Source organism: Protobothrops mucrosquamatus, unplaced genomic scaffold (assembly GCF_001527695.2).
Source record: "Protobothrops mucrosquamatus isolate PMUCROS unplaced genomic scaffold, P.Mucros_1.0 scaffold18, whole genome shotgun sequence".
Lineage (NCBI taxonomy): Eukaryota > Metazoa > Chordata > Lepidosauria > Squamata > Viperidae > Protobothrops > Protobothrops mucrosquamatus.
The window spans coordinates 2118510-2138577 of record NW_015386403.1 but is presented as its reverse complement, the minus strand read 5'-3'; the positions used below and the strand labels follow the sequence as shown (position 1 = coordinate 2138577).

General features: G+C 36.2%; 1 protein-coding gene across 1 annotated transcript in view; it reads left to right on the top strand.

Annotated features, from left to right (window-relative positions):
• The window catches only part of OXNAD1 (oxidoreductase NAD binding domain containing 1), a 26418-nt gene extending 12641 nt beyond the window's left edge, over positions 1 to 13777 (top strand). Inside the window, exons 5-8 of the mRNA XM_015810745.1 lie at positions 3046 to 3187; positions 8579 to 8821; positions 10025 to 10133; positions 12487 to 13777. Of these exons, the coding sequence (XP_015666231.1) occupies positions 3046 to 3187; positions 8579 to 8821; positions 10025 to 10133; positions 12487 to 12641 (649 nt within the window). The 3' untranslated portion in view covers positions 12642 to 13777. The remainder of the gene's footprint in view (positions 1 to 3045; positions 3188 to 8578; positions 8822 to 10024; positions 10134 to 12486) is intronic.
• Positions 13778 to 20068: the final 6291 nt, after the last annotated feature.

The window sequence follows — 20068 nt, the reverse complement described above, 5'->3', positions numbered from 1 at the left end:
ACTGTAAGCCTCCCAGAGTTACCCTGTGGTAAGATGGGCGGCCAGTAAATTGTATTAGTCAGTCAATCAATCAATCAATCAATCAATCAGTAAAATGGGTGGCCATTAAATTGAATGAATGAATGAACGAACGAACGTCAGGCCACAATAATATTTTAAATGGACCTTTGCTTTCTTGTCCTAGGCTACATTAATGATTAATAAATACATTTTTCTATTACATTATCCAATATACTGCATTTTTCAGATTGAAAATTCATTTTTTATTTTAGTGGTTTAATGATTATAACAATAATAATAATAATGATAAAGTTGGAAGGGACCTTGGAGGTTATTTAGTCCAACCCCCTGCTCAGGCAGGAAATCCTATACCATTTTGGACAAATGGCTGTCCAGTCTCTTCTTAAAAACCTCCAGTGTTGGAGCATTCACCGCTTCTGGAGGCAGGTTGTTCCACTGGTTATTGTTTTAACTATCAGGAAGTTTCTCCTTAGTTCTAGATTGCTTCTCTCTTTGGTTAGTTTCCACCCGTTGCTTCTTGTCCTGCCTTCAGGCGCTTTGGAGAATAGCTTGACTCCCTCTTCTTTGTGGCAGCCCTTCAGATATTGGAACACTGCTATCATGTCCCCCCTCGTCCTTCTCTTTGTTAAACTAGAGATGCCCAATTCCAGCAACCGTTCCTTATATGTTTTAGCCTCCAGTCCCCTAATCATCTTTGTTGCTCTTTTCTGTACTCTTTCTAGAGTCTCAACATCTTTTTTACATTGTGGTGACCAAAACTGGATGCAGTATTCCAAGTGTGGCCTTACCAAGGCATTGTAATCTGTATTGTAATCTGTATTATAATCTGTATTTATAAACCGTTAAATATATTCTGTATAGTCTTCTTTTCTACTGATTCTTCTGAATGCCAGTAGCATTATAGTGATGTGTTCTGTAAATAAATCTGTTTTAATTGTAGTTTGCATTAGGTTCCGCAAGGTTTCAAATAATAAAAGAAATAGTAATAATATTCTAAGGTAAATGGTATGAGGTCCAGATAAATGCTGTCAGGGTGGCTGGTTTTTAATTGGGTTACAAAAGAAGACAGATTAGAGTTCACTTTGTACTAAATTTGAACTTTCATATATGTTCATAGTTCGGTTTTACAACATTTAACAGGCAGAATAATTTCTCACTAGAGGGCACTACAATACATGGATTAATTTACAAGGGTTATAAATGTGTTTATATAAATAAAATACAAATAAATAATTGCACATACTTTAAAGTACTTTTTGTTAAGTATTATTTTAAAAAACTGGATTAAAAATTGGATTAAATTGTAGCAGTATTGACAAAATTACAACTGAACTTTTGAAAATGCCAGGCAAACATATCTCTGATAAGATGGAAATTATCCATTTGTAAAATGATTCAGATAGAAATAAATTGGATGGTAATATAATATTCTTGAAATGAAACTTTACATTTTAAGAATATGCTATCAGTACAAGTTTTGTGGCACTGCTGACAATAACCTTTTAACCATATATATTTGCCATTATGTATCTAGATCAATTACAATTTTATGTTTAGAACATAAATTTTATTTTTCTTTTGTCTCATTTTGTTTTCCTTTTTTATATCATTTATAAGGCTGTTTACTTTTATGTTAAAAATTGTAAACTGCTTTGATTGCATTGATTAAAAACAGAGATATGTGTATAGTAAATGAATAAGATTCAGACATCCATTCTTTACTTTAAAAGCCAACTGAAGATTTTGTTTTGAGTTTTCTGTTATGGAAAATTTTAGACGGGTTAGTGAGTTGCCATTGTTATTCCGCCAACAGTAATTTCAGTAGGAAGAAGTTTAATTGTTGCCACTAACAGCATCCAAACCCGACTACAGGCAATTCTTGTCTTATAACTGTCGATGGAGAAGGTGGTAGGGAAGGTTACAAGCTGCTGCCCCCTGCCAAGGCACTCATTCTCATGTCTGTAGGCTGGCTAAAAAAGCTCTTTCAGAGAGGAGCTGAACTCTTTCAATTCAGTGGGGAAAAAGAAAGATCCTGATTATTTGAGCTTTATTTCTGTATCAGGCTGAAGGAATTCCCTTCTGTGCACAGAACTGATATCCTCCATGGGAAACAGAGCTCAGATCCGTCATTTCTGCACCCTACTGACATGTTCTCTTACGCATGCAGGGTGGAGCTTAACTCTTTGGCAGTGGAGACATGGAGGTCAGATTCTGATGATTTGACCTCTGTTTTTGCACCCTGCCAAAGTAGAGCTGATATCCATGGGCAGGTAGCTCTTTTAGCCCCCAGAGATGCAGAGCCAAAATCCAAGCAGAGAACAGAGAGGCAGCCCAGTAAGGTAAGGACTATGGGATGCCTCAGACAGCTGGGGGAGACTCCTTTTTTCTCTCTCTCTCTCTCTTTCTCTCAGCGGTGCTTGGATTTCAGCAGGAAAGATTTTCAGCTCCTCTAAGTGGACCTCCCCAGAGTCTGCCCCACCTGCACTCCTTACCATCCACTTAACAATCCATGTATTTGTTTAATAACCGCAATCAGAAGGGCTTGGATTGGGCCATTGAGCAAAGCAGTTACATGTGCAGTCACGTGACAACTTACTTAACAACCACTTTGCTCAACAAACGAGATTCCAGGCCTAGTTGTGATTATAAGTCGAGAACTACCTGAATGAATACAAGGAGGAAAGAATCTATTATGCTACTACGATTCATATTTGTAAATCTGAAAATAATACTAACATTTGATCTGTCCTGCTAGTCTTTAATGGTATTTTACCCATTGTTGCTTTACCAGCTAAATATCTTCTATGTGATTTTCCATGAACTTTGCCTATACAAATAGTAATGTAACATTCTATGTAATTAGTTAAGTTTACATAGCAGGGTTCTAACAAATATCTATATGCTTAATCCATTATTAAACTGTACACATTTGAATAATCTTGTCAGAAGTTTTAAATAGTAAAAAAGAAACCTGTTCCAAGACATTGCATAGAAGAAATTAAATGGAAAGCTATTTTATTTTAGGGTAGACTTCTTTATACCTGGAGTTCCTGTTGTTGGTGGATTCTCAATATGTTCGAGTCCTGGTATGTTGGAAGAAGAGGGAATATTAGAACTTGCAGTAAAACGTACATCACACCCACCTGCTCACTGGATTCATACTCAGGTATCTATATAAAAGCTCCTAATAATTTTGTTTTTAGTGTTCTTTAAATTTATTTTTACATCTTGTTTTATATATAATTCAGCATTATTATTACTTTGAATTGTCTTATCCTTTTGCCTGTACCATAAGACATAAATTTAATGCTAGAGTACAGTTTAATGTGTATTAAATTATTTACAACACAATACAATACAATACAAATAAATAAAACAAAATAAAAGAGTTGGAAGGGACCTTGGAGGTCTTTTATTCCAACCCCCTGCTCAGGCAGCAAACCCAAGACCATTTCAAACAAATGGTTGTCCAATCTCTTCTTTAAAAACTTCCAGTGTTGGAGCATTCACAACTTCTGGAGGCGTTCCACTGGTTAATTGTTCTAACAGTCAGGAAATTTCTCCTTAGTTCTAGGTTGTTTCTCTCTTTGATTAGTTTCCATCCATTGCTTCTTGTCCTGCCTTAAGGTGCTTTGGAGAATAGCTTGACTCCCTCTTCTTTGTGGCAACCTCTGAAATATTGGAACACTGCTATTATGTCACCCCTTGTCTTTCTCTTCATTAAAATAGATATACCCAATTCCAGTAACTGTTCCTTATATGTTTTAGCCTCCAGTCCCCTAATCATCTTTGTTGCTCTTCTATGTACTCTTTCTAGAGTCTCAACATCTTTTTACATCGTGGTGACCAAAACTGGATGCAGTATTCCAAGTATGGCCTTACCAACGCATTATAAAGTAGTATTAACACTTCATGTGATCTTGACTCTATCTCTCTGTTAATGTAGCCTAGAACTATGTTGGCTTTTTTTGGCAGAGGACTCCAAGATCCCTCTCACAGTTACTACTATTGAGTGAGGTACCACTTATACTGTTTTTTCTTGCCTAAATGTAGAACCTTGCTTTTTTCACCATTACATTTCATTTTGTTAAATAGCACCCAATATTTAAGTTTGTCAAGATCCTTCTGTATCTTATGCCTATCTTTTGGAGTGTTGGCTATTCCTGCCAGCTTGGTATTGTCTGCAAATTTGATGAGTTCCCCATCTATCCCTCATCCATATCATTGATGAAGATGTTGAAGAATACTGGGCCTAAAACAGAACCTTGGGGTACCCACTGCACACTTCCCTCCATGTAGATGCAGTTTCATTGAGGACTACACATTGAGTGTGGTTGGTCAACCAATTACGAATCCATCTGGTGGTGATGCTGTCTAACCCACATTTTTCTATCTTATTAAGTAATAGGTCGTGGTCTACTTTATCAAATGCCTTACTGAAATCCAAGTAAATTATATCCACAGCTTTCCTCTGGTCCACTAATTTTGTCACTTGGTCAAAAAATGCAATAAGATTTGTCTGGCATGATCTGTTTTTGACAAACCTATGTTGGCTTTTGGTAATGACTTTGTTTGCCTCTAGGTGTTCACTGATTCATTGCTTGATTATCTTTTCCAGAATCTTCCCAGATATTGAGCAGGCTGATAGGTCTGTAGTTTCCTAGATCTATTTTTTCCTTTTTTTGAAGATGGAAACAAATCAGCTCTTTTCCAGTCCTCTGGTAGTTCCCCAGTACTCCAGGATCTTTGAAAGATATAGTTTGGTGGTTCTGAGATCACGCCAGTTCCTTCACAACATTGGGGTTTAATGTTCGTCAAAGATGAACAGGTGCTCACTTACCATTTTCGTGCCTATTTTAACTTGTTTTTCTGATCTGTTTTTTACAATGCTGTTTTTCATAGGTTGGACTATTTTTTCCCTTTGTGTAAAGATGGACGCAAAAAAAACCGAGTTAAGTAGTTCTGCTTTCTCCCTGTTGCTTGACACCTTTTTGCCATTTTCACTAATGGACCAATCGTTTCCTTGATTTTTTTCTTGTTTTTTACATGTTGAAAGAAGTTTTTGTTGTTGTTATTTTTAACTTTTGTCGCAAATCTTAGTTCATTTTGAGCCTTATCTTTCCTCCCTTCATCTTTGCAGGCTCGAGCTATCTGCTGATATGTTTCCTTAGCTATGTGTCCCTCTTTCCACTTTCTATACTTGTCCTTTTTGTCTTTTAATTTATCAGAGAGTTCTTTATGCAGCCATGCTGGTTTCTTTTGAGAGCTGTTATTTTTCTTCTTCATTAGTATTGTGCTAGACTTGTTAAATGCCATATCTGTCATCACACTTAAACATGAAATAATCTGTGTACAAAAGATAAAAAGCTGCTCTTTTCCTCGCTCTTCATAAAACTTTAAATCTGTATAAACGCAACATTTTAGCTAGCATAATCTGTGTTTAATTAATGTACATTGTTTTGGGTTGACTTGTTTTTCTTTCATACAAATATAAAATCTCTGCCAGTACATGGTCCACCTATACAAAAGTCTTCTCTTATTGAATTATATAAGTATAGTGGCAGGTGGAATATTTCAAAAAGCACAGTTAAATGGCAGAAATTAACTAATACAAAATTAGTCTCATTTCCATTCTAAAAATGAACAAATGTGAGGTAATACCAGAAGGAAGAAGATCTTTGAACCTAAACTTAATTTTTGTGATGTTGCTAAAACACAAAGCTGCCAGATAGTGGGCTCATTGACCAATACTCAAATAGCAAACATTATATCTGAAATACGAATGCAAGTGTTATCACATAAACTCCTATATATAACATCCTCTTTATCAGATATATTTAAAGACTTGGCCTGGGACTCATGAAAGTTTACATGAAATAAAATAGGTTTACTTTTTAGATGCCACCTTTTTGCTCTAGAAAAACTGCTGTCTACTGAAAACTAGTGGGCTGATGAATTGTTTATCTCTTTAAACATTTTCACTACCAAACTATGGCTTATAAAGGATAATTTGTAAAAGATAAGCGTTGTGGAGGGGACACCCCTTTATATGTGTTATGAACAATATGCTTTTCTTCTGTTTTTGTTGACTAATGGATCAGTGTAAAATCAATGCAATCTTATCATTTGAGCAATTCTCTCCCTTTCTCTGTCCCTCTTCATTTCCCAGGTTGCTCCTAATCCATCCATTACCATATACCATAAAAAGTAGTCCTACTGTTCTTAAATAGGTTACTGTCACACACCATTGGAATTTCAATAAAATAATTGACTTTGAAAGGTATTCTGAAAATGTATAGAACCAGTGTGGCTGTACCACACATTCTTAGACAAATCCTGGTGGGGATTTTCTATCACATCTCTGTTGTTCATTAGGGAACTCCAAAAATCTAACCTCATAATTATCTGCCTCAGGGGCATTTCCTAAGACTTTTCTTCCTGCTTTAATATTTTAAATTAAACTCGTAGTATCACAGTAATTAAAGCAGTTAAAAGCATTAGCTAATGCTAGAACTGCTAGCTATCATTAAGGGTTTTTTTATGTCAAGTGTCTGGATGCTCTCATATGGAGAAAATGTTTTGAGTTAAGTAAATCTGGCTTCTCCATTAACTTTGCTTGTCAGAAGGTCGCGAAATGTGATCACATGATCTTGGAACACAGCAATAAATATGAACCAGTTGCTAAGCATCTGAATTTTGATCACATGATCATGGGGATGTTGCAAAGGTCGTAACTGAAAAATGGTCATAAGTCATTTTTCTCAGTGCCATTGTAACTTTGGTCATTAAATGAACTGTTGTAAATTGAGGACTACTTGTACTGAAGCAATTTATTGAGTTTTTATTGTTTTATGGTTTTTATTGTTTTTGATATTTTAATTTTTAAAAATGATCTGAAACTGTAATGATAGTATAGTGCTAAATTGGATTGGATTTTGAAACTGTTAAGAAGTTAACATTAATTCTATAATATAGTGCAGCTTTTTTCTTAAGATGGTCAGGAAATATAGGGATAGATAAATATAGGAATATATTTGACTTGGGGGAAAATAATGGTGATAAACTATTTTTACTATATACATTTGTTTTATAGCTATTATAATTTTGATGAGCACATAGACATGATTCTGCAGCTTATGGAAAAATATATCTTGGATTCTAACTATCATGAGCAGAGTGTTTCTAGGGCTAGCTTATTCCTCTTTTTTTTAAGCCTGCAATTTCAGTACTGGCATCCACTCAAAAAGGACAATTGTTAGAATGGTTAGATTAATGACAAAGGGGAAGATACCATACTGGAATTCGGATTTATCTTTGTATCAGAGGAAGTGCTTTAAGGGGACTCACTAGGTCTTAGTCAAATCACTGGAGTGTTTTATTTCAAATTTCCAACAGCCTGACTACTTTAGAAATACTTTTAAATTATCCTTCAGTAATAAAATCATTTCAGTTCTCATATGTAATACATTTGTGAGTTTTGTTTAGTCACTGTTTGTCTTTTGTGGATAAAATATATACTGTGTGTGTGTGTGTGTGTGTGTTTATACACGTACAGATAAATACACATTCATACATCTACATGCATAAAATATATGTGTGCACATATGTATGTATACATTGGTATATACCAGGGGTAGGCAACCTTGGCTCTTTTATGACTCGTGGACTTCAATTCCCAGAATTCCTGAGCCAGCCATGCTGAGGGGAAAGGGAGAGTTTCCAAGCTGAGTCATGCTGGCTCAGGAATTCTGGGAGTTGAAGTCCACGAGTCATAAAAGCCAAGGTTGCCTACCCCTGGTATATACATATGCATACAAAACATAAAAAAATGTGAGGCATCCAACAATCCTCATTTGGTACAGAATCTCCTTCATTGGTAGAACCAAGGTAGGCAGTTCCCTCTCCTTCTTGAGTCCAACATGTGTCCTGAAGTGCTGAGAGATGGAGAAGAAAACACACTTTCTCTCGCATTACATTGGATTCTTCCCCAGTCTGGTGTCTGCTCAAATGGGTTGGAACTGAATTCTTTATTAACACTGGAGGATGGCTGATAGAGTAAAACTGGATTATACCTTATTACCTATTATCTATTTTAGTTTAATATTGTTTTTAAATATTTTCTTCAGAATTGTGATTTATCTGGAAAATTTATGTATCTTTGTGATTGCTAACTGTATTGCATACTGTGTAACCATAATAACTGCCTCAATCTGTGTATATTGTTGTAAAATAAACACTAAACTAGAATTCTAACTTAAATTCCCAAGATCTTTTGAGAAGATGCCGTTCTATGAGATAAGCTTAAAGCAAACTTGGTTTGCTTTAAACCTATCTCATAGTATCGAAGAATGAAACCATATGTTATTATTACTCAAATCAGCTAAGTAACATTCTTATGATTGAAGAATGTGTGGATTGCACTAATTTGACTTATTTGCAGTAAGCTATGTAACACTACTAACATGGATTTTCAGTTAAAAGAATTTCCTGTCTGATTTTATTTGAAGTCCATCTTTGATATTGTTGTTTTTTTGCCTTTTTTTGTTCTTCCCTGTAGTGTACTCTTAATTCAGAAGTGGCTTTGCGAGTTGGAGGCAACTTCTTTTATGATCCTCAGCCTGAAGACCTTCCAGCAAACATTGTGCTCATAGCAGGTGGAGTAGGCATTAATCCTTTATTTTCTATACTGCTCCACATCGCAGACCTTCACAGAACTCAAGAGAAGAAAGGAAATAGTTGCGAAGTGGGAATAACCAAACTCTTTTATTGTGCAAAAAATGTACATGAACTTCTGTTCAGGGTAGGTTTTGTTATATATTATTTCATTATTTGATTTAATAGTTACAAGACACACTTAACCTTTTTTTATTTGAGAAGTCAGGAGCTGCAGTGGGTAGGAGGTTGATGCAAAGTAGGTGGGGCTATGTCATAAACGTAGGAAGGAAAAGATTTTTCTATTTTGGTAAGCAGGTGGACTTTTTTAAAGCTAATTTAAGGCTTAAACACTTATAGGTTTTCAAACTTTGTGCTCCTCCCCCAACTAAAACTAATAATCATATTAGGCAAGAAGCAACTATAATCATTTATTTTTAATATATTATTAAACTTTGTGGTACTTCAGCTGCTTCAGGTAAAATGAGGAGCATTTTACTTGGCCTTTACAAGTTTGATCAGGTTTTTGAAAAATGCAACTTTGCTTCCTCAAGAGATCCCAAAATATTTTGATTAACGCTCTTTATTTTATATATTTCTTATCTTTCCTGCTTCAAAATAACTGTTGTGATCAGAGGGAGCATTGGGAATTACAAAATAGGGGGTTCAGGCCTACAAGATGTCTGGGATATCAAGTTGCTCACTCTATTGTTTCTATTGTATATCAGACTTGCTCCAGTTGTTGAAGCAGCTTGGTAAAACTGAGCATTATGCAATAGTAGGTAAGGGGAAGAATGTCAATAGCATGTGTTGTATTTTCTATTGCTTGACCTAATCTGAGCAGCAGTAGCATAATCTTTTCATTCCCAAATCAAACTAGCAACATTTGCAGGAGGCCTCTGATGTCCAGCCCAGTCAAGATACTGTCAGCTGGAAGTGCTGCTGTTCTGACAATCATTTAGTGACTTTTGGAAACAGTATACAGGGGTTTGAAAAGACACTTGTTTTCTTCTGAACTTAAAAGGAGTATGTTCCTTCTATTTCTTTTGCTGAACCCACAGTTGAAAGTATATTTTGTGTAAGAAGAAGAAACCTGCACAGGGTTAGATTATTTCTTGAAAATTTATTTATATATCTGAACTCCACTATAAGGAATTGTTGCCTGAATTTGAAATAATATATTAATGTAAGAAAAGGGGGAATTATTTATACTGCCTTTTTCTTAAAATGTGTGCTCAAAGTACAGTATTCTTATACTGTTCTTTAAATTTGTAGAATCTGGACCATACAGACAACACATCTGCTTTGATTTATTTGACTGTGGTATGACTAAATATCTTGCACATTCCAGAAACAGATTCTTGGCTTGACAAATGCATTTCCTGGAAAAATCACATGCAGTTTCCACATTACCAAGCAGAATTCACCAATTTGTGAGAAATTTCTGCCTTACATCAAAGGTGTGTATTTTTGTGATGCATTAAAAAAATTGTATGACAATTTATAGTTATAGTTATAGTTTTAATACTCTGAGGACCAAAGTAAATATACCATGCAGGTAGTTCTCACTTAATGACCCTAACTGAAACCAGCAACTTTGCCTCTAGGCCAGAGGTGTCAAACTGCCGGCCTGTAGGCTGGACGCTTCATGCGGAAGCTGTGTCCACCCCATTGCCAGCAATGGCAAAACTGTCCCGGTATGTTGCGCGACGTCACGTGACATTGTGAGTTTGACATGTCTGCTCTAGACCAAGTGGTCACTAAGTAGGAAACCACATGATTAACTCTCTAAAAATTTCTTCCTCTCTAATATTTCTACTCTGCCAGAGGGCAAAAAATAACAAAATAACAGTTGAAAGGGACCTTGGAGGTTGCCTAGTCCAACCCCTTGTTCAAGCAGAAAACCCCATACCATTTCAGACAAATGACTGTCCAGTCTCTTCTGAAAAACCTCCAGTGTTTGAGCAGCCACAACTTCTGGAGGCAAGTTGTTCCACCGATTAATGGTTGTACCTGTCAGGAAATTTCTTCTTAGTTCTAGGTTGCTTCTTTCCTTAATTACTTTCCATCCATTGCTAGTTGATCTACCTTCAGATGCTTTGGAGAATAGGCAGCCCCTTAGATATTGGAACACTACTACCATGTCACCCTCTAATCCAGAGGTGTTAAACTGCCGGCCCGCAGGCCGGACCTGTCATCTGGAAGCTGTGCCCACCCCATTGCCGGCAATGGCAAAACCGTCCCGATACGTTGCGCAACGTCACATGATGTCGCGAGTTTGACATGTCTGCTCTAATCCTTCTTTCATTATACTAGATACACCCAATTCCTGCAACCTTTCTTCTTATGTTTTAGCTTCCAGTCCCCTAATCATCTTTGTTGCTGTTCTCTGAACCTTTTTGTAGACTTTCAACATTTTTTTTAAACTGATAAACAAAACTCATATTTAAGTGATTGTCTACTAGGACTCCAATATTCCTCTTGCAGTTATTAAGTCAGATACCACCTATTCTATACCTGTGAATTTGGTTTTTCTTACCTAAATGCAGAACTATTAAATTTCATTTTGTTAAATAGGGCCCAATGTTCAAATTTGTCAAGATCTTCTGTATCTTGAGCCTATTTTCTGGAGTGTTGCCTATTCCTGCCATTTTGGTGTTAGCTGCAAATTTGATGAGTTCTCCATCTATTGCTGGTCTAAATCATTGATCATTTCTATTGGCAGTCTTTTTTTTTTCTTTTTCTTTTTTGCGTGACCCTTTCCCACTACTGGCATGATTGCATTGCTCTCAGTACAGAGAGAGGAAATAGTTTACTCTTTGAAATCTTTTCCTCTCCAATTTCCCCCCTCTACTAAAGGAAACATAGGCTATAGAAATCATTTGCTTTTTTTGGTCTTCCCTCTCAGAGTTGAGGGCCGGAACATAGAAAAAACAGGTCAGACACAGCACAACATGTAGGGCACGGTAAAGGTTGTAAATGGGCCATAAAGTTAATTTTTGTCAGCACTGTTGTCAACTTTAAACAGTCTGAACAAATGGTTGGAAAGTGAGGACTGTAAAATGAGGAGAGGAGGGATTCATTATGCAAGCTATGCATGTTTTTTGAAAAATGTGTCCTAGTATGGACAACAAAGCTCATTCCCAGATGGGCATTGGAGCAAGGATGGCATGTTTAAGAAAGTTAACAGTTTTCAAATGCAGTTAATATATTTTTGCTTGCTGTTGACTCTTACTAAGATATATGGATAGCCTTTACAGATATTTCTTTTAATGGTTTATTCAATTTCCTTGATACTAGCTTCATTAAAGAAAATGTTTATTGCAAATATTTAATTTGATGTTATATTATTAACAGCAATTAGAGTTTGGATAAAACATGAAGGACTATAAACACATTCTTGTAAACTTTCTATAGCAGCAGAAAAGGACCCACTAGCATCCTACTTTCTGTTTGTAAATTATTAAATATTAAGCAAGCATTGGAAAGGGATATATCCATGCATTTTGACATGGTTGAAGCACCTTTTGAAATGTTAAAGCATCAGCTTCCTCTGGAATTCTTGCATGGCTTCTCTAAAGAATCTCCCCGGTTGTTTTAAATGCATGCATATCCACCACTGCTTCATTAGTCGTCCTAGCAGAAGTGTGATCCATGTAAACTCATGCCTTCTGGAAGATCTGGCTGCTATAACAATTCAAGGAGAAAATGCTTATGCCAGCATGATTTATGAAGCTCCCATTTCAAAAAATTTGTATAGTTCTATTAAATGTCTTTATAAATGTTTTCTTAACTCTGTGTATTCTTTACTAGAAGGAAGATTATCTGGAAGTGACCTAGAAAAATGTATCTCCAAGAATACTTTGTGGTACGTTTGTGGACCACCTCCAATGATAGAAACTATCTCCAAGCTGCTTGAAAACCTTGGTGTGGTTCAGAGCAATATTTTCTTTGAAAAGTGGTGGTAGCACATCCAGCAGCTCTCCAGGCAAAATAAAAATGAAGATATAATATATGCATGTTTGCTGATGAACACTGAAAGTTTACACAAAGTAAACTTTTTTCCATTTGTGGAAATAAAATAATTCATAATGAAATTATAAAATGTATTTTTAACAACCGATTTGGAAAAACAAATAGGAAACATTTTAAATTTGTATATGTACTGAATAGTGACAATTTCTAAAAATAAAATATTTTCTTAAATATTTTATTAACTTTGGTATGTAATACGTAACTTTATAATTAAATATTATGTATGCAATATTTCATGGTATAGGGATAAGAGGAGAAGAATGACTTGAAATTTAAGCCGTTGTCTCATATGGGAAGGGCAAACTTAACATAAAAGGTTGGAATTCATCTGTCCATTTCCAGTCCACCTTGTATTTTCTATTGAAGGCTGTTTGAAAAGTAAAAGATGTTGCTTTTGAAGTTTCTTGTATTTTCAGGAAAGAGAACTTGCACAAGCTTATTAGCAGACAAAGTTCTGAATGTACATTTCAGTAATTAGATTGGATCTGAAATTAATTGTGCCGGGGTAGAACCACTAAAATCAATGAAATGAGCTGAGCAAATCATGAATAAATGAAATGCTATTGATTTCCAGTGGTTTACTCAAAACATGATGGAGTCTGGATCTAGTTTATTTCCATAATATTATCTATTTTATCAGTTCTCAAAGTTATGGAACTTTATTTGAAATAACATTAAAGTGTGCCCTGTTTCTGATCAAAAGCAGCATTCCACACACAGGAGCCAGTCTTGGAATTATTTATATTCTACTGCATCAAGATTCAAAAATCTTGATTCAAGATTCATTATAAACGTATGAAAGTCCTGTACTTACAGTAGGTAAAATAGATCTAAACAGTTTTATTTGGAAGAAAATCCTATTGATTTCAATATTTACTTTGAAATATTACAACTGGGTGTTTGGCCCTTTTCCCCATCTTTCTGAAAGCCACTTGGCTTGACTAGCATATATTCATGTAGTTCATCATGAAGGGCTGGTGTCTAAGGGTCTGCGGTGCTACTGTGTTAGCAGCAATTAGGAACTAATTATGTAAGAGATTTTGAGTTTACCAAAAGGTACTAAATAAACTAATACTGTGGTTTGGTGGTGTAAAGTTTAAACAAACTTAATTATGTTACTTTCCCTTAGTCTAGAATGCTATGTATAGTATTGTCTGTACTATAGGAATTGCAAGGAATTTAAGTGAGCCCAAATACAATAGAACAGGGGTCCCCCGGTCCGTGGACCAGTACTGGGCCACCGAATGCCAGCAACCAGTCCGCACAAAAAAGCAAAGCCCAATCTGCAGGATGCAGGTAGCACACAAAAGCATGCACCCTCCAGTCCACGAAAAAACCTCTCTCCATGGAACCAGTCCCTGGTGCCCAAAAGGTTGGGGACCTCTGCAATAGAAGGAGAAATTTGTTATGGAGATGAGAATTCTGTTTAATACAATGTACTGTTAATATTTTCTCTTATGGAATTGTGTCTCACAACATTAGATACCAAGTACTAGAAAGAGTACAGAGAAGAGCAACAAAGATGATTAGGGGACTGGAGGCTAAAACATATAAGGAACGGTTGCTGGAATTGAGTATGTCTAGTTTAACGAAGAGAAGGACTAGGGGGGGACATGATAGCAGTGTTCCAATATCTCAGGGGCTGCCACAAAGAAGAGGCAGTCAAGCTATTTTACAAAGCGCCTGAAGGCAGGACAAGAAGCAACGGGTGGAAACTAATCAAGGAAAGAAGCAACCTAGAACTAAGGAGAAACTTCCTGACAGTTAGAACAATTAACCAGTGGAACAACCTGCCTCCAGAAGCGGTGAATGCTCCAACACTGGAAGTTTTTAAGAAGAGACTGGACAGCCATTTGTCCGAAATGGTGTAGGGTTTCCTGCCTGAGCAGGGGGTTGGACTCGATGACCTCCAAGATCCCTTCCAACATCATCATCATCATCATTATTATTATTATTATGGATCATCGCACAGTCAGCCAGATGTTCAGACTGGATTTGGCATTCTGTCTACCTGTCGAGTCCTTACCAAGGACCTGGGATAGGCAAATGTGGATGTTTGATGTTATTACAGATATTGTCGCAGGATGGAAGTAGTTCCTAGTAAGGCCGCCTTTTGCAATTGACTACTGGCGAATTTGTCAATGCCAATGGTGTTCAGATGGTGCTCCAGTTGTTTTGGGATTGCACCCAAGGCGCCTATTACTATTGCTTGCTTTTGCCACAGTCTTTCTATTTGTAGGTCTTTGTATTTTGTATTATTATTATTATTATTATTATTATTATTATTATTATTATTATTATTATTATTATTATGTTTTGAAAGGGGCCTAGACAAATTAAGGAAGATTGTCTCCCATATGTTATGATGCTTCTATGGAACCTCCATTGAAGATGTGTTGAATACTATCTCTTTGGAGAACATTATGGCCCCTCTGGGAAGCAGGATATTTGGAAATTTGATGTTTCAGATGAATATTATGCTTATATAATTTGTAATAACACTAAAAATTTATGTGAAACATGTCTCAGCTAAATCTTGGGAACAATCTTAGCATTTGATTGATTGTTTACCTGCAAAATTTATAGGCTGTTTTAATGAAATGACCCTAAGTGATGTTCAAACCTCCCTCCCCAATACATAATTTGGGTTAAAAACAAATTTTGTTTGTCAAATGTGTTTTGTCACAAAACAACTTTGGGTGGCAACTGAATAGCAACATATAAAAACAAATGTAAAAAGTATAAAATCCAGATTAAAAATATTTTAAAAACAAATATACAACCACTTAGCAAAGGAAGGATAAGAATTGGTACCTAGTAATGGAACCATCTGAACATATCACTTGTTCCTGAGAACCCCAGGCCTGATTATATAACAAGATCTTGAAACTTCTTAAATGTCAAAAGGAAGGGAATTAATCTGATTTTTGGAGAAAGAATGTTTCATAAGATGGGTACCATGATACAGATGTCTCTTGCAACTCACTAAATGCAGATCCCTTTATACATGCCAGTCAGCCCTCTCATCCATGATCAAGCCCCTCCCCTCCTACCAGGGGAGCAGGCAAAGTCAAATCATGGATGAGGGAGCTTTATTACAGACTATAGGTAGTCCTTGAGTTACAAATGTAGTGGAGCCTGCCATGTAATTATCCTGCAAAAGAGGATGGGTGCCTGAACTCGTGTGATATTATGGCATCCAGGAACTTCTATTGACTCTTCTCTCTTTCAAAGGCAGAAATCATGGCAGAGAGGAGACAAATCTTCTCAAGATGAGTCTGGCGTGGCAGGAAGGGAGGTAGAAGCAGTTGTGGGGAGCGGGGGGGGGTGTAGGGTGAATGTTGCAGAGCCTCTGCAGTCATTTGTAAGGGCAAACAACTGCCGTGGTGCTGCAACATTCGTAATTTTGGGATTTTCTCAAAAACACTAGGAGCGCTTATCACATAATTTTGAACAAGCATTAAGTGAATGCTTGTAACTCGACGATTACCTGTGGTCTGGTATTATAGTAACAGCAGCCTGAGACAGGGCCACTGAAGGTCCACTGACGGGGCATTGGGATTCATATCAAGGAACTGGAATGTTGAACTGTTACAAGGCAACGGTTCTATGAAGCCTAGGGTGGCCCACTTACTGTTTTCTGCCACATATTCTCCTGTCCATTACTACAATAATATTATGGCCTGTCTTTATCCACCCATAACAGCCTCATCCCCCAAATCAAGCTCCATCCAAGACCCAGGACCAGAAACCCTAGTCTCCTCATCACACATCTCTATGGGGATAAGCTGGCCACTCTGAAGGTCTTTAGCTCCAATATTTCTGATCACCAACATAGTACTCAATCCTCACACTCGATTCCATACACTACTACTTACCAATCCTCACACATACACATATGAAAGCACATTAAGACACCTAATTAGATACAGGCTCTCGCCTCCACTACTAGCAACAGGAGAGCTCCTCTCATTAATCTCTCTCCAGTTCACCAATTTCCTCCTTGCCAGATCTCACCCAGAGGAGAAAAACATTCACCGAGGCACTCAATACAGGTGGAGCCAGATTGTTCCTTCCCTCTTCTCCCTCCCTCCCTCCCTCTCCTTCCTTCCTTCCTTCCCATACCCTATTCTTATTGCTACCAAGGGAGCAGGCAAGGTGAAATAGATATGGATATTAAAATAAAAACCAAATATTGTAAAGAACCACACTGAAGTCATGAATCAATATTTATGTCACAAAAATTGCTTCATTGTTTGGAGAAGTGGTCACGACAGTCCTGTATTATTTAAAAGACTTCTGTCCTATTCAGTTAATTGCTAAAATTAAAGAGGAATTAAAGTTGTGCCATTGATTGGTGGCTCTGCCTATAAAGAAATTTTGGTTTCTCTCAGATTATGTTATGGGTTTGTGTATACATATTTTATAATATAGAAAAATAAAAAAGTAAAAGGAAAGAAAACAACTAGAAAAATACAAACTAACATAATCATAGATATTAAGCATCTATTTTACATACTATGTAATAAACCTTGATCATATGAAATGATATTGGTGAGTCTTTAATTATGTGAATAAAGAATTTGTTTTTATAAGTAGAGAATAAATATTTAAGACTAAGATTTTAAATCCCAGGTATCATTTATAATTATTGCTACATCCCACACTCAGTAAATACAAAGTTCAAATACTGATAAACACATTTTTGTTTAATTCTATTATTTATATACACTCAATTCCCAAAGTCTCTGAGTTATAAAATTCAGCATCATATTGACTTCTTTACCTTCCATTCATTTCTCCAGAACTGTATTAACAAATGTATGAATAATAAACATCCTCTGAATTGCCTATAAACATTAAAAATAAATTACCAAATAAATGGCATATAGGAAGAAAGGCATTTTAATCTATATTAGTAGAAAACCAAAAGTTATTTTCTAACACATTTATAAAAAAGCACAAAAAGCTTATGCTTTTTAATACATTTATTAGTCCCAAAAATACCAGACTTTGATTTTTTTGTTGAATTAATATATTTAGATAAGAAAAAGATTTTTTTTATCAATCACTCAGATTCTAGTCATCTCTCATCTGGATTACTGCAGTGCATTCTACATGGGGCTAGCACTGAAGGCTATTTGGAAGCTACAGAATGCAGCTGCACAGACAGTTCTGAGGGGCCCTAGAATGGCCCATTTTTGTTACATGGGTTGCACCTGCTGTGAGTTAGCTTCCTGGTCCAATTTAATTAATTACCTATAAAGCCCTTTATGGCATGGGTCCAGATTACCTCAGGAATCGTCTCACCCCAATGGGGTTGGCCTGTCTCACTTGTGCTGGCAGAAGGAACATTCTGCAAATCCCATCGACCAAGGAATTCCAGCTGGCAGGGTCCAGGAGAAAAACCTTTTCTGCTATGGCTCCCAGTCTCTGGAACATCGTACCCCTTACAATGAGATCTGTCTTCATCCCCTTGGCTTTCTGAAAGGATGTTAAAACTTGGCTCTAAGGCCAAGATGGGGACATGGGCCATTCTGGAGATGGTTACTGGATTAAATAAAAGCTCATTACCACTCCTTTTTATATCCCACCCATTTTAGCAATTTCTGTGTTAATGCTCTATTTTTCTTTTACTGTTTTTAATTTTTTAAAAATATTGTTTTACCAAGTTGTAAGCTATCTAGAGTCACATGATGATGAGAGGGACAGCATATATGTATTTAATAAACAATTTCATTGTTAATATCACCTATCCAAACAATTTAAATTACTGCAACTTTTGTCCTGATATTCTTTAATTACTTATATAAAATCTATAAACTTGGAAACATCTCAAACTCATTCAGGAGCTCTAGAAGTTTCTACAGCATCTGGACCAAATTGAAGGCTCTACATATGTTGCTATATATTGGCATTCAGTTTTAGGCAGTCTAATTTTCTCCTGCATTGCCTCAAGTTGAAAGAAAGGAAATTAGCACTATTGGGACATCTTCTGGACACATTCTGTATAACATTTTACTTCACAATAGAAATGAAACCAAAGCTGAGAGAAAGAGAATGCAACTGCATAAGTATTAGGTCACGTTCTGTAATATCGATCAGTAATCTGAACACAGGAAGTATTGTATTGCACCCAATTATTTTGAACTGCGAAGAAGCATCCTAGTTTCCACAAAGACATCAGAGTGCTTGTCATAAAAGAACCGAGTTGTAAAGCTATTCATATAACAAACAACTCTTCACAAGCATTTTAAAATAGTTCTACATTTAGATTTACCAGATAACTGAACAGGCCAAGGAGAAATGAACCCCTGAAAATGAGGACAAATGGGGGCAGGGGAAGAAGGGCTTATCCTTGGCACCTTCAACACTGCAAAAAAAGTGCTTAGCCCTATAGAGGAAATTACTTTTCTGGTATCAGAAAAAAAAATTCAATTGCGATATTTTTATAACAAAATGTATTTTCACAAACATATGCTAGCAATAATATCAAATTGATGATGCACTTTTAAAATTACACCATAAGAATGTATGATGAATCATGTGATCTGTGGGCTATAGTGATCATAGATCATCCAGTAATCATGGATCATAGATATTGGATTGAAGTTGATTGCTGGAATCTGGAAATAAAATAATATAAAGCTAGCTGCTGAGTCTGTTGATAGATGAGGGAAGGAAAGAAGCAGACAGTTAACAAGGTCACAATACACTTAAGTTTGAATGACTAAAAACTCCAAAATACTCAAAAAGCTGAATAATATTTTATTTAAGGCTATGCCTACTAGACATGAGGATAAAAACCAAGAACATGTCTTCCTTTTGCTAGACATCTGGTAATCCTAACCAGGTTTTACCTCAGTTGCTTAACATAGTAAATTTAAAAATTATTCCAGCAGAAATAAAAAATACCGTATTTTAATATTTTACCAATCTAAAATTGTTTTGCATGGGCATGCATGTGAGCATTTGCACATATTCATCCACACATATATGCAGAATATAAGATGCTCACATAACCCAAGAAGAACCAATCTAAAAACTGTCACATGTTGTAGATGTTCATCAGCTGCTCCTTTAGTGCAAAATAATCATTACAGCCTATCCCCACAGATTTCTGAAATTAATCTCCACTTTTTTTTTTACACATTCTACCCTAGATATATTCCACCAATTGGCTATGTAAAGAATATATTTGGAACACTTTAGTTCTCTCTGTTCATATAAGCCCTCTCATCTTGTCACAGCCCTGATGGAGGTGAGGGGAAGGGGACAGAACTATTTGGCTTTCCGCAGAATAGAGCAGGAGGGGAATTCTTGTTAACTTGCATAAATACAGTAGCGAGGATACTGTTTC